Source organism: Nicotiana tomentosiformis, chromosome 6, assembly GCF_000390325.3.
Source record: "Nicotiana tomentosiformis chromosome 6, ASM39032v3, whole genome shotgun sequence".
NCBI classification, from domain to species: domain Eukaryota; kingdom Viridiplantae; phylum Streptophyta; class Magnoliopsida; order Solanales; family Solanaceae; genus Nicotiana; species Nicotiana tomentosiformis.
This window is the reverse complement of record NC_090817.1, coordinates 65,059,563-65,074,452: the sequence shown is the minus strand read 5'-3', so window position 1 is coordinate 65,074,452 and position 14,890 is coordinate 65,059,563. Positions and strand designations below refer to the sequence as shown.

At 33.1% G+C, this 14,890-nt stretch overlaps 1 protein-coding gene, 1 long non-coding RNA gene and 1 other non-coding gene across 5 annotated transcripts; 1 reads left to right on the top strand and 2 right to left on the bottom strand.

Moving 5' to 3' along the window:
* The first annotated feature begins 388 nt into the window (after positions 1-388).
* LOC104097457 (uncharacterized) lies at positions 389-5,384 on the top strand. 2 transcript variants are annotated; one of them, XR_011408614.1, is made up of 4 exons: positions 389-684; positions 763-824; positions 3,736-3,803; positions 5,043-5,384. It is a non-coding gene; the product is annotated as an uncharacterized lncRNA (long non-coding RNA). The 2 variants fall into 2 exon arrangements; XR_011408613.1 differs by lacking the exon at positions 5,043-5,384 and having other exon boundaries at positions 392-684; positions 3,736-3,997.
* A 1,739-nt stretch (positions 5,385-7,123) lies between these two features.
* On the bottom strand, positions 7,124-7,214 carry TRNAY-GUA (transfer RNA tyrosine (anticodon GUA)). Its single transcript is given in 2 exon segments — positions 7,124-7,159; positions 7,178-7,214. It is a non-coding gene; the product is annotated as a tRNA-Tyr (tRNA).
* A 3,958-nt stretch (positions 7,215-11,172) lies between these two features.
* On the bottom strand, positions 11,173-14,358 carry LOC104092662 (binding partner of ACD11 1-like). Of its 2 annotated transcripts, XM_070177428.1 has the most exons (6): positions 14,215-14,358; positions 13,709-13,812; positions 13,438-13,513; positions 12,154-12,237; positions 11,546-12,065; positions 11,173-11,452 (listed from the first exon to the last, which is right to left on the bottom strand). In XM_070177428.1, the coding sequence occupies exons 1-6, from the start codon at positions 14,218-14,220 to the stop codon at positions 11,355-11,357; spliced, it is 888 nt and encodes a 295-aa protein (XP_070033529.1). In that variant the 5' UTR covers positions 14,221-14,358; the 3' UTR covers positions 11,173-11,354. The 2 variants fall into 2 exon arrangements, with proteins under 2 accessions (XP_070033529.1, XP_009596613.1); XM_009598318.4 differs by having other exon boundaries at positions 11,173-12,065.
* Between the last annotated feature and the right edge of the window lie 532 nt (positions 14,359-14,890).

Here is a 14,890-nt window from a genome sequence, read left to right as displayed (position 1 = left end):
CGAATGTTCCTAGCAGGTGAGAATATAAAGCCCCATAAGTTTTGGACATTTATTCGAGCCAATTATAACTTTAGTAACATGTTTATAGTGACCTTAAGTTGTACCCTGACTCACACGAGGGTGGTATCGACATAAAAATATGTAAATATATTTATGATATTGATTAGAAGTGATTTGAAATAGTTAAATGGCCAAATGAATCAAAACTTGAGTTGGAGTAAATACTGCTTTCAACTGTGCAGTCTTATTTAGTCATTGTATTATAAAATACATTCCAGCATAAATATTGCCAACTTTCACTGTGAAGCCACTAAAATAGATTGAAGTCTTGAGCTTTACACGTGGGAATTTATGGTCAAGCCCACTAAGGTGCCCACATAATTGATAGTTAAGAAATTGGCATATTTATTCTGTTTAGCGTAAACTCTAAGCCTCACTTGGCTATCAAGATAATAACATGTAACACGTAATCTGATAAGGGAAATCAGATCCAAAAGGATGGTGGAATCAAGCACTGCAAATGAGCTCTTAAGCTCAAACTATACCCACTGGACGACGGACGCAGACCATTCAATTTTGTAAAGTGGAGGCAAGATTCTTCTTTGGGCCATTCTTGTTTAGAGAAGAAAGAGCAGCTATCAGCTCATCTGGTATGCAATAGCGGCACATTTATTGAAGTTCTAGGTGAGTACTAAATGGTGATTTTGAGTAGATTTCATTCATTTAATATAAGTATTAACACCCAACTCATTGAAATCCTAGATCTGTAAAGAAACTATTCAAGAACACAAAAGAGGGGAAAAGCTAGATTTTTCTACTACAAGGTAATTCTACCGCTCCCTCTTCAATTATGAAGTTCAAATGATGTTATTGAGTATGAAAAAGGTGATGGGAACTTGATATTAAAATAACCCCAAAATGGGTGTTCTTGACATTAAAAAGCTAAGGAAGGGGAAGATGAATAGTAACTAGGGATAAGGATTGAGTTAAATAATGATTCTAATAATCTATTTAAGTTGATACTTGCTTTAAAATGACATTTTGGAGTTAATTAAATTGTGGGAGTAATCGAAAATAAGGATATTGGATGTCTTGATGATTAATTGTTTGAACTCGAATTGATGAAGTTCAATTGTAAATGTTACGGATTGATATCGTTGAACGAGTTGAGCTTGTTGGGAAAGTTTAGAGTAATTTGGAAAGCTAAGATGAGTTAAGTTAAGATGTACTTCTCCTGAGGATTATTTGATGAATTCCATGAATTCTAATACTTGCTGAAGTTTCTTTAAATGTTAGTTTGGGTTGTTGGAGCGATCGAACCTTACCATCCATGTTTTTAACATTATGATATATACTATACTATCTTATAGTGTCGTTGCATTGTTGGTCATTTATTGTCTTTTATTGAATGATGGCACTTTAAATCATATTTTTCCATTTGACTTGGATCAAGTGATTATAGCAAATATTGGAACTCATTATCTTGTAATTTTACAATTTATCGAGATATATTGAAAAATGTTATCATTTTATCGAAGTCAAAGGAACCTTATCAACATATAGAATTGAACAATGGGCCGTGGGAGCTAATTATCGAAAATATTTATAGGACCTATGGGTCATACAATTTAAAGAAAATATTGTTTGGGAGAACAATAGTTATTATCGCTGCTAAACATACGTTTCATTGTGCACTATATATTGTCCAATGAGACACCTTCGGGTGAGACGCTCAGGTTGACCGGGGGATGGTCAACATATAGACATCGATTATCGTTATTATTATAACTATTGGAACTCCCTATTGAAAGCTTTACAGCCTATTGAAAGATTTACAGCCTGTTGAAATGTTTACATGTTTATTAAAAGGTTTACAGTTTACTGAAATGCATTTAATGTTTATTTCTTTTCGTTATTCATTTTATGAATTGTCATACTTATTTTACTTCATGTATTTTATGTATCCTTGAAGTATCGTGCCAACCTTATCGGAAGGAGTCAATGATACTTACGGGGTACAATTTCTATGAAATTGTGCTCAGCCTCCTACATAGGGCAACTTATTTGATATTTCAGATATCGTTGTCACGGCCCAAAATCTTACCCGTCGTGATGACGCCTATCTCAATACTAGGCAAGCCGAAAATCTTAATAAACCACAATTTCTCTCAAGATTGAAAATATAATATTTAAATACAATACAAACACTCCCCAAAATCTGGTGTCACTGAGTATATTGATTATATTTCATGATTCCATACTCGTTTATATCATGAATCCGTGAATTTATGGAAGAAAAATCAGATTTTTATAAAATCTTTCAATAACGAAAAGTTAAGATTTGAAGGTCCATTTGATATCGGAATTGGACAATTTTTGTATGGTTGAAATCGTATCGGAACGGGTGTTCGGATTTCGCGAGTTTTTTTGGGATTTGAGACGTGGGTCCCACTGCCGAATATTTTAATGAATTTCGGATTTTTATCAGAAAAATTTATAAATTCATATGGAATTAATTCCTATGATTCGGATTGAGTATATCGAATTGTTTGTGAATAGATTTGAAGCTTTTGGAGATAAATTTAAAAGGAAAAGTTGTGGTCGAGTAATTGATTGAAATTTACAAAGCGAGGTAAGTGTCGTGGTTAACCTTGACTTGAGGGAATAGAACCCTTAAATTATTTGTTATGTGAAAAGCATGTGAACGACGTATAGGCGAGGTGACGAGTGTCTATACGTCGTGAAATTAATTATTTGCCTGCTTACTTGAAAAATTATAAATTGTTTTAAATCATAAATTAATTATTATAATAATTATTTCTCTCCTATTCTTTGTCAAATATTAACTCTTGAATTCCTGCATTAATTGTTATTTGACATTTAGCATATTAAATATTAAACTGCCTATTTTCGCCCTGATCTCTATAATAATTTGCTATTTGATATTGTCTGTTTCATGATTAAATCATAATTATTATATGCTTGTTGTCTTATAATTTCATATTAATTGTTGCATTTATCTGGGAAATTCCTTCTATAAGAATTGGTAAATGAATATACTGGAGGAGCGGGTTGCACGCCACAACAGAATTGATTGAAATGAATATATTGGAGGATCGGGTTGCACGCCGCAATAGACTTATTAAAAAGTCCATATTGGAGGATCGGGTTGTACGCCGCAACAGACTTATTAAAAGTTCATATTGGAGGATCGGGTCGCACGCCGCAACAGACTTATTAAAAGTTCATATTGGATGAACAGACTTATTTAAAAGTCGACATACATATTTATATACATTGAGGGATGGGGTTGCACGCCGCAATAGACTTGATTAAAATGAATATATTGGAGGAGCGGGTTGCACGCCGCAACAGAACTGAATGTGAATATATTGTGAGAGCGGGTTGCACGTTGCAACAGAACTGGATGTGAATATATTGTGAGAGCGGGTTGCACGATGTAACAGAACTGAATGTGAATATATTGTGAGAGCAGGTTGCACGCTGTAACAGAATTGATGGAATTGATAATTGGTTATGACTGCTGAGTTGGCTTCAATTATTATAAATGAGTTACCTGATTTATTTCTATTATTGTTGTTGTTACTAATATTGCGTACAAGTAATGTAAGTGACCCGCCTTAGCCTCGTCACTACTTCATCGAGGTTAGGCTCAGCACTTATCAGTACATGGGGTCGGTTGTACTGATACTACACTCTGCACTTCTTGTGTAGATTTTGGAGTTGGTCCCAGCGGCGTACCGTAGACTTGCTCGGATTTCAGCTACCAGAGGAGACTTGAGGTATAATTGCATGGCGTTCGTAGTTCTAAAGTCCCCGTCTAATTTACTTTAGCTGTGTGTTTATTTTCAGACAACTTTATTTTTATTCAGACCTTTATTTGTATTTATTCTAGAAGCTCGTGCACTTGTGACACCAATTCTGGGATGGTATTTAGACATCGTTATTTTTATGGATTATTCACTATATTTCAAACTTTGCTTCCGCATTTGTTTCTTTAATTATTAATAATTAAAAAATTATTTTAAAATTAGTTAATATTATTCTAACATTGGCTTGCCTAGCAAGTGAAATGTTAGGCGTCATCACGGTCCGAAAGTGGGAATTTCGGGTCGTGACAATGTGCTTTTAATTATATTCTTATCCCTGAATTCAACTTTCGTCTTCCGAAACTAAGGAATATCCTTTTAAATTTGTGTAAAAATATTTTTAGTATGTTTATGTTTTGCAAATATAATAAATAAAGTACAAGGACAAACATCCTAAATATTGGACTATATTGACCGCAATATGTTTTCTTGCACGAACAACTGTATGTTGCACTTTCAAGTTCGACAACAAGAGTTTTGGTTAAGGTAGAGCAACCAAAGCATTAGGAGGAAACATACACAAAAAAATATTGTCCACAAAGAAGTGTTCGTTAAGATACCATCACATTAAATACTTTTAAGCTATAATACATAATTATCTAATTAACATGACAAAATTAATTATTTGTGTAAGTTTTGATGATGTCTTTTTATTTTAAATTCATGTATTATGCTAATGTAATAATATTTTTCGGTATTTAGATGATTGTTGTATTATTATACATAAAATTTCTCTTATTAATTAAATTTTATTGTTCTTTTACATAAATAAATATTTAAATCATCACGTGTCATTATTAACGTGCAACGCACGTTCATAGATACTAGTATATAAAAAGTGTGATCGTATTACTTTTTTTTTTACATTTATTTTATGATAATTTTACTGTACTCGGACTTTCATTCTATTTTCTATATCATATTTCCGTTTCCCAAAACAAACAAAAAAACTGCTGTTTTAACTTTCTAGTCCCTTTAGCATTTCCTTATCTTATGACATTGTAACCTGAAAAATTAGATGAATAATTCCCACTCATTCTTTGTTGGTATTTCCTTTATCTCAGTCCATTCTTAGCTATGCTATAAATATTTGAGGAGCTATTCATCAATCTCATTGATTTCAGAAAACTTTCAAACTCCCTGTGATTGCAGCGAATTAATATATCACTCTTGGGTTAGCCCCTTGCTGGAGGATTAATAATTGCCACCCAAAGATGGGACATTGTGATTGCAATAAGTCCGATCCAATGATTAGATTGTTAATTTTTATGTGATCTTAGTTCATCTTTTGCTAGTTTTTTATAAAACTTTTAATGATGTAAATGGGATTCCATACATAGTACACTCATTATTCATATTCACATAGAGGCATGTAATAGGCTTGAGCACATGCATGTGTTATTTATCATTTAGTGTACATGGAGGCCGGTACGATAACTTGTCTCCATTTATGTATCTATATTTTTGGATATAATTATAGGAGGAATGAGTCGATGTTTAATTCCCCATTAGACTGTAACTCTAGCAACTAAACACGTGTCATAATGTACAAGTTTATTTAACAAAAGATTATGATCAAATCAGGTTTCTTATCTTCTTTTCCTTTCGATTAGTGATAAAATTGGAGACATCTTACAGCACTTTCTCCAAAGACCAAGAATGGCCTAATTTTGAGCTACTAAATCAGTTTTATGTCTGAAAAGCGGTCTCTTTGTCCTTGACTTCCTTGAGCAAAACATGATAAAAGCTAATATTAAGGATTTATATTTTGATTTTTTAGTAGTTTTCACTAGGGGTGTACAAGCCAAAACGTCAAGTCAAACCGAACCGACGAACCAAGTCAAACCGAAGAAAAAAACCGACTTGTAGTTTGGTTTGGTTAGTTTGGTGTTGGAAAATAAAAAATCGATCACTCTTGACTTGGTTTGGTATTAACAAAAAAAAAGTCAAACCGAATCTAAATCAAACCGACATAATATATATATAAATTTATACATAAAAATAATCATTAAAATCTAATTTGTAAGTATTTTCTAAATTATTTTATAGTTTTCAATGTCTTGAGATATTATTTATTTGTGGGCTTGTAAATTCATTATCCACTTAATAGATTCTAATTACACAACCTAAATTTGAAGCCCAAACTAAAACCCAATAAGAAAAGATAATAAAATAAGTTATTCCTTGTCTTCATTCTTCTGTATCTTTCCTATCTTCCAACTCCAAAGTCAAAAAACCCCAAATAGTGAAAACCCTTCCATCCACTTCACTACGAACTTCCTTCTTTGCAATTCCGAGCCACTGTCCAAGTTTGTAATTACTTATTAGTCTTACTGCTCCAACACAATTTAGTAAGCTAAAGTATTTGATTAAACCAATTATGTTATTTTGTCCCTTTAAATTTGGGTATAATTGTTATCTTATATTGTTGGTCCTGAAATTTGATGTTACGAGTTGTGTTCTTTCAATCCAATATTGCACTTACATTTGTGATGAAATCACTGCTTAATGTTAAAGGTTCTCTAAGAAGGAATGCAAGCTTCAAGACTATCTAGAAGAAATTAAAAAAATTGAGCAAGTTGAAAAAGGTAATTTTATATATTTAATTCGTAATGAATTTGATTCTATTTTTATATTGTTTTACATGTAGCTGTTTTTTTTTCTTTTCAGAATGTCCAAGTGACCCTTTGAGTATTGATTAGTTTAAAATTCCAGTTAAATAAAATAGTGTCAACCTATTCATGGTGCTTGGCTGCTTGCTGCTTATTTCTAACTTTTGTCTTGGCCAACTTTAATTAACTTAATATTTTTTGTGAAACTACAAGTTAGGTTGTAGCTTTTGGTTTATCACATGTTTGTTGTCATTTTCTATTATGGAAGGTCTTGGAATTATGATTCATACGAATAATTGCTATTCCTCATATATTATTTTAATGAATCGTAATCATGTGGACAATTGGTGATTATTTGATCTCTTTTTCAAGCATAATATAACTAAAAAGAAAAATCGAAAATAAACCGAAAAACCGAAAAAACCGAAAAAATCGAGTTTATGCTGATTTGGTTTTGATTTAATAAAAAACCGAACCAAACCACCTCACATACACCCCTAGTTTCCACATTGATTTGCTGATGCCGTTTTCTATCCATCGTACTTCATTACGTGGTTTGCTTGTTTCCAGCACAACCCAGAACTTCCACATTGACATTCGAAAGCAAAAGCAAAAATAATATCCGACCTACCGGATTCGAACCAGTGACCTAAGGATTAGCTGCGGATCAGCCGACTACAGTCCTCCGCTCTACCAACTGAGCTAAGGTCGGATTTCCAAACAATATTATCACATACTTATTTGATTGCTTATTCTCGTTTTCCACATTTCCCTCTTTAGTTAGCCACACCGCTTAGAGCTTGTTTGGCCAAGCTTTTGGGAGGTTAAAAATTCTTTTTCCTCTCAAAATCGTACTTGTTAGAAATTTGAGTTATTTGGCCAAAACGGAGAAGTATTTTTGGCCAGCAGCGCAACAGAAGCAATTTTTCTGCTTTTGAGAAGAAGCAGAAAATTCTAGATTCTTCCAAGAAGCAGAAGCAGAAAATTCTATATTCTTCCAAGAAGCAGAAGCAGAAAATTAATTTGTCTAACCTGTTTGACCAAACTGGAGAAATCAGCTTATTTTGAAAAGTGATTTTTCCAAAAGTGCTTTTGAAAAAAGATTTTTGGAGAAAAACAGTTTGTGTTTGGCTAATCACTCTGAAAAGCACTTTTGAGCAATAATTTGTGTTTGGCCAAGCTTTTCAGAAAGTGCTTTTAAGTATCAAATTACAAATAAGGACATGAATAGATTTACTTAATAGTTAATATTGTAAGTAAATAAATAATCTCAAAAATTTGTTATTACAGGCACTAATTAAATCTTTTCATTTTATTTAAGTAAAATATGAAAATAAAATTTAAAAGTACTTAATTCTTTTAATATAAGTTAATTATATTAAAAAGCATTCAACAAATATAAAAGCATTCACCTCTAAAGTCACTATATATATTAGAAAGCTATCCTAAAAATAATAAGAAATATTTATACATTAATATCATAAGTATTAGGTTTAACGGTTATTTTGGTATATATTATATTTTGTTAAGGGTAGTTTTGGTAAGAAGAAGGGTCAAAACTGCTTCTGCTTCTGCTTTTGGGAAGAAATTATTTTTTTCTACTTCTCAGAAACTGCTTCTACTTCTTCCCAAAAGTATTTTTTTTCCGAAAAAACCTTGGCCAAACACCTCAAGTTAGGAAAAAAAAAGTACTTTTGGCGAAAAAAAAAGAAGCACGTTTGACCTCTTGAGAAACTTGGCCAAACAAGTTATAAGACAAAACTATCCTTAACCATAAATTTATATTTTTTAAATTGTCCCTCACTTATTTAAGCCTTTTCTTTTTCTTCTTTGTTTCTAGTTTGAATCGTTCTTTTAAATGAATCGAAATAAATTCTTTTTTAACTTTTCTTGTTTTTGATTTTTTCTTTGTGTAATTTCTTGCAACTTTTCAGATTCTTTTTTGACTGATCTTGTTTTTTATTTCTCTAAAGTAATAGATCTCCTCGAATTCTCGTGGTAACTTTAATAGATCATATCCTCGAATTCTTTCTACAACATAAGAAGTCCTATCTATTACTATAAATAAACCTTTCTCCCTTTTTCTTATGCAATTTCTTCTTTTGTGTCTTTAATCCCCCTTTGAAATAACAAAACTAATAACAAATTCCAATACTTTCTTCATAAGGTGTAATTTATTTTTTTCTTTTGTAGTGTACCAATTTAATTTATTATACACAATATCTAGTATGTACTTTTATCTATTCTTTTTAAACGTGAATGCATGTACCAATGATACATCTAATATTTTGTGAAAGTGACTACTGATTTATTTTCTTAGACTTTGATGTGCAATTACTCTTATTTTTAATAATATGAGTGATTAACAGTTGAAAGCTTTTCTCTTGATGCTCATATTTATTTATTTTTTGAATCTTTCTCCTTTTTTTGACATGACAAATTTTTAGTTCTCTTATATGTTCAATATGATTATTAATCACATGTTCTTAATACATATTGAAAAGAAAATGAGCAAGAAAGTGCCACTGGATAACAACCCCGAGAAGGCTAAATAAGATGTAGAAACCAGAGAATTATTTTTAAATATATGCGTGGTAAAACTTTAGCCAGAAATCGTCTTGAGACTCACTTTAACAGGTTAAGATGGTCTAATCTAGTACAAAAGTTCGATGATAAAATCGCAAGAAACTATGATAATGTTAAGTTGAAAATTATCATCAGGTAAACAATAAGTAATTATAATAGGTAATATTATTACTTTGGTATAACTATAGTATATTATATCGATTTAAATCTTTAATATATATATATATATATATATATATATATATATATATATATATATATATATATATACTTTATGTTATATTTTAATTAAATAAAATAAAAATAATATAAAAGTCTCTTACAACAAATATTCAAATTTATTTTTGTCTTTAAAATAATAATTATAAAACCTTGGTACTATCCTTTTTGGTAATAGACATTCAAAAACATTTTTTAAAAAGATTGGCCAAACACAATTTGTTTACCAAATGTTGTAAAAAGTATTTCTCAAATGAATTGGTCAAACACAAACTGTTTTTTTTTTCAAAAGTACTTTTAGAAAAAGCACTTCTAAAAAATTACTTTTCAAAATAAGTATTTTTTGACTGACCAAACGGGCTCTTAGTCTCCAACCACCCATTTTTTTTTCCATGAACTCCTCCCTTCTTATCTATGTTTTCTCTACACATATGGAGGCAGAAATATCACGAAGGAATTCAAAAAATTTAAAAATATAAACACACGAAGAAGAATGGGTTCAACATTTAATATATATGCATAATTTTTTTTAACTTCAAAAACACAATGTAATTTCTTGACTAAGTGGGCACCTCCCCCCACCCCTACCCCCACCCTCCACAAAGCTCCACACATACTACACACACCTCCAAGTTGGGTGTAGATATTTAGATTTTACTAAATTTAAATTCATAGAATAATTTAAACTATATCATAAATGCAAGATACATTAGACCAAAAAGATATTATGGACTAATATAATTAAAAAAATTAAATAAGATTTCAATTAACTATCCTCAATTCTAAATTAGTAGGCCTATACGAATCCAATATACGTTATTCTGGTTATACTCCGTAGCATCCAAGTGGCGTTCAGATGATTCATTATATCTAGACAATTTTTTTGTGCTATCAACCAATACCTATGGCAACTCTTTTCCTTAGTCGAGTTTGAGATTGGTATGCTTTGCACATCCGCGGAATGTTTTCCAATTATCCATTTTGTGGTAAAAAAGAATGCAATGATCAATAGGAGTTCGAATTCATGAATCCCCTTTCTGAAAATATTTTATCCCTGTAAGGAACAAGTCTAGAACAGAGAGCATAAACCGTCAAATTCATGAATCTGTTATTGTTATAATCTGTGTTCGAAACTAGAAAATCAGAGAAGTAAATAAATGTTAGTTCAATAAAGCAAAACATAAAATAATTTCCGAGCCCACAAGTTGTTTGTGTGTCCTTAAGGAATTTAATCTCATTATTTTTATCCAAGGTTATGGATTACTTCCTCCCAGGATAGAACGAAAAAACTATTCTGTAATACTGGTAATCGAAATTACAGAAACTCAACAAACGGAGCAAATCACACTTGACACTTATATGTTTGTTTTGAAAAGAAAAAAAAACAGTGCAACAATGTAGAGAAGAGGGGAGAAGTTTTCAGATTTTTCTGTGTGTAAAAATGAGGCCAAGCTTCTAAATTTATAGACAATGAAAGAATAAGATGAAGAGGTGCAATTCAAGAGGTGCCTCTTCCATTTTCCATTTACACATTTAATTCATAATGACCGGTGTAAACTGAGTTCATACTTTGCTCTTCAGCTTTTTCTTGCAAACTCTCTATATTAGACAAAAAGATGCACATTTTGAGAGGATAAAGCTAGACTCAAATCCACATAATTCCTCCATATTTGGGTGCCTTGTATCCCTCTCTTCCATACTCGTCACCCTATTCTTATATCAGCTACAAGACACAGTTTCGACGAGTATGTGTCAATAGATTTCACATTTATGGACAAACAGCACATCACAATCTCAGGCGATTTGCCACTTCCAGAATCTGAATTCATAAAAAGCCAAAAACAAATGAAGATATCCTAAAAAAATGATTAAAAGCGACAAGTTCATTAATCATATGAACTCAAGCCAATCCAGTAATAATATTTTACGTCCCAACGTATAGAATATTCCATGTATGACACATCTTGATCAACCATACATATCGACCTGCTCAAATTCAAATAACAAACTAGTGTAAATTGCGAATTTACTTTTAAAATACTTTAGGTTAAGCTTTTGGGGGAAGAGAGGAAATGGTAAGTTCCTGGATTCCGGTTTGGGAGTCATTGGCAGGTTCCTTGATTCCGGTTTGGGACTCAATGGTAGGTTCCCTGATTCCGATTTGGGACTCAATGGTAGGTTCCCCGATTCCGATTTGGGACTCAATGGTCTTGATTCCGATTTGGGACTCAATGGTAGGTTCCTTGATTCCGATTTGGGACTCAGCATGTTCTTGCACATAACCTTTAGCTGAATTTCTTCCCTTTTCTTCTTCAGCCAGTTTTTCCTTCGTCTTCTGTCCCACTTCCCCGGCAGCCTTAGTGACCCGACTGAAAGCACCCGCAGCCCAAGTTACCCCCGTCAAAGCGTATCTGTTTTTCATGATCGCGGATCCAGCATTGCTAACCGTCTGCTCAGCAGCTGCAAAAGCAGATTTTGACTTTTCGGACACTTGGAACTTCTGGTCCATTTCTTTCACTTTGTGGTTCACTATGGTTGCTCCCGTAGTGATTTTCTCGCTAAGGCCATATTTTTGGTCTAAAGAAGCAACTCTGGCTGAAGTAGTGGATGTGATCTTGTGTTTCTCATCTAATCCCTTGGCTTTGCTAACTGCGTCCTTGCCCAAGATAAAGCCTTTTGCCAACATGCTGCTGACGACGTCTTCCGCTTTTTGAATAGCTGATCCACCAGCAGTAGGTATATTGGTGCTTCCAGTTGGCTGTAGATATAAAAGGTACACCTTTTACGGAAAATCTTGTGATGGATGAAACCAGAAACCTTGCTTAAAAAAATGAAGTTATACGTACAGCTGGTGACACTGAAGCTGTAGGTGGGAGCTTGTACTCGGGTGCAAGGGCTATTGTGATGGACTGATCAACAATTGTAGCTCCCTAAGAAACACCAAAATGATCTTATCAATCGCCAAAGCGGAGTGGTCAGGAACAAATTTAGAATTGGAAATAAGTTATCCTTGTAACCAAGAAGCATGCAAGCTAAGTACACAATCAGCTACTCTTATGCTTAGATGCAGTCACTTTTATCTGTATATCTACTATAAAGCTTCAGTTGGATTAAAGAGAGGAGATAAAATGATAGTACTGATTTTGAATGTATGGAGCAGTTCCCTTACTTCCTTTCTGTTCTTTTTGTCATTCTAGACAACAATGTGTACCAAGTATTCCTTCAGGTACACCATTTAGTAATTCTGACTTTAGTACTAAAACTCTAAAAGTAGAGAAAATTGTCAATAAAATCTTTATAAGATTGCGTGCTTCCTTTTTCCAAACTAACTTTTACAACTAGAAAACTGCTACATTTCAAAAGACTCATCCACTTTTTACACTAAGGTAAATGCAGTATAGTCCCTTTAACTTTTCAAACTGCAGTTTCCCCTAAAGCTATCCAGCTGGAGTAAAATGGCAAGAGGCAAGAGACATGGATCTAGGCTTGGATGATTAGCCAACTACTTTGCATTATTCTCTGGCAACACTGGTGAGCTTCAAGACTTTCAGCACCTCAACGTGCTTGGACTAAACTGAAAGCATGATTTTGCTGTTTAGGGGTTATAGATAAATCCCCAGAGGCAATGCTTGATCTGCCTAATAAACCGTCTCCACCCTCCCCTTCCACACCAAGAAAAAACTGATACCTTGCCATGCACAAAAATAATATGTACCATTCTCCAACTTACTCGATGCTACTCTTACAATTTTACAATAATGACAGTGGGACACCTCAAGTTTCCCATTCCGTCTCACCTCACAAAACAGCAAAACACTCCAGACAGACAGAACAAAGTGTAATACGTATGGAAGGATCCAAAAAAGGACTAGGAGCTCGTATATTTTCTTCATAAGGGATGCTTGCGAGATTAACTGATACAGCGGTCTTGTACCTATTACAGAGTTATCGTTGTACACTCAAAGACACAACGTCATAAATTATACTAAGAGAAATTTGATTCCTCCAAAACAAACCCAGTACTTCATCAACAAAGGTAAGCATTAAATCAGTTAGAGTCGCAGTTGTTGAAACTTAGTAACAGAATGAAAAATTTACAACATGACAAAATAAATGAAAAGCAACTATACCGAAAGAAGAACTGCGGTCTCTGCACTCTGAGGATCCTTGAACGTGATATAAGCAACTTGAGATCGCTCATTATCACTATAAAAGAAAATAAAAACGCGTAAGGGAATAAAAGAAACCATCAATCAGCTGGCATTGTAATTGGCTGCTTTTAAATTCTCAATAGGGACTTTTTCCATAAACGTACTAAAACTTTATGCAAACATAAGTTGAGTGCTCAAAAGAACAAAAAAAAGAGAAGAAGAAAAAACACTTGTTGTCCCAAAAACTAACCTTCTCATCTCAACATATTCAATATCCCCAGAGAATGAAAAGAACTCCTTGATATCTTGCTCTTTAGCACCCAATGAAACATTGCTCACTTGCACTGTCTTAACCTTTCATTATAAACAACCAGAGAAGATCAGCAAGACGAGAGAACATAACAGATAAGGATCTTCTTCTCTCTCTCTCTCCCCCCCCCCCCCCCATTTTTCTGCTTGGGGGTGAAGAATCTTGCACTTTCTAAACAGCATGAATATTTATCAACTATGGATATATTGCCATAAAATTAAAAGTTACAGGGTCATATAAATGTACTCGTTAAAGAAAGGTCAGAAACATTAATTAGCGGATATTAATTTCCATTTATATATTTCTATCAGGTCCACAAATGAAAGCCAATGATCATAGAACAAGAAGTCACAAATGGAAAATAAATCAGCTAATTTGCAACGACAAAAAGAAAAAGAAAACGAAAAAGAGAAGCAAAAAACAAGAATATCGAGCTACACACTTACCGACATCGATACAAAGCAGACCACGAGATCAAACCAAGAAAAATTTGGGGGCTATCGGAAAATTAATTCGCAGGAAGAATCAAAACGAAGAAGAGAGAGGTGTACAATTGTATGAATATTATTACGGAGGGGCTAGAAATGAACGTGTTATACGCAAGAGTTGGCAAATGGACACGTTCTTTTCCTTTCCGTGGTATATGAGACCTATAACTAATTATACCCTTTGCCCCACATCTTAATGAACAAACCCGATAAACACTAGTCTTAAAGACAAACTAATTACAACTATTGAGATGAAATGTAATAGAAAGACGAACTTTTTAATAATTCGCTAATATCCGTTGAACACTAAGGTGAAATGTTAAAAAACTAGTCAAAGAGAGATTATTTTTTGTTATTGGAATGTGATTAAAGACGTGAATTTTGTGCTCAAATAAATGATAAAAATAACCTTGTATTTTACTCTAGAATATTTATCCAAAAGATGTGCATGAGACTGAGACCTCCCCAAATCTCATCCTTGTGATAACAGTCCCATGGTTAATAGGTCATATTACAAGCCGGAGTCCAATTACACCTCCACTAACATAACAACAACAAGCCCAGTATATTTTTACAGGAGGAGTATGAGGAGGGTAGTGTATACGCACTTTACCTCTACCTAGTGAAAGTAAAG

Coding starts and splice junctions, on each gene's coding strand:
- LOC104092662 (XM_009598318.4), bottom strand. Junction 12,238..13,437: donor AGACCGCAGTTCTTCTTTCG/GTATAGTTGCTT, acceptor GGTGTTTCTTAG/GGAGCTACAATTGTTGATCA. Junction 12,066..12,153: donor CAGCTTCAGTGTCACCAGCT/GTACGTATAACT, acceptor TTATATCTACAG/CCAACTGGAAGCACCAATAT.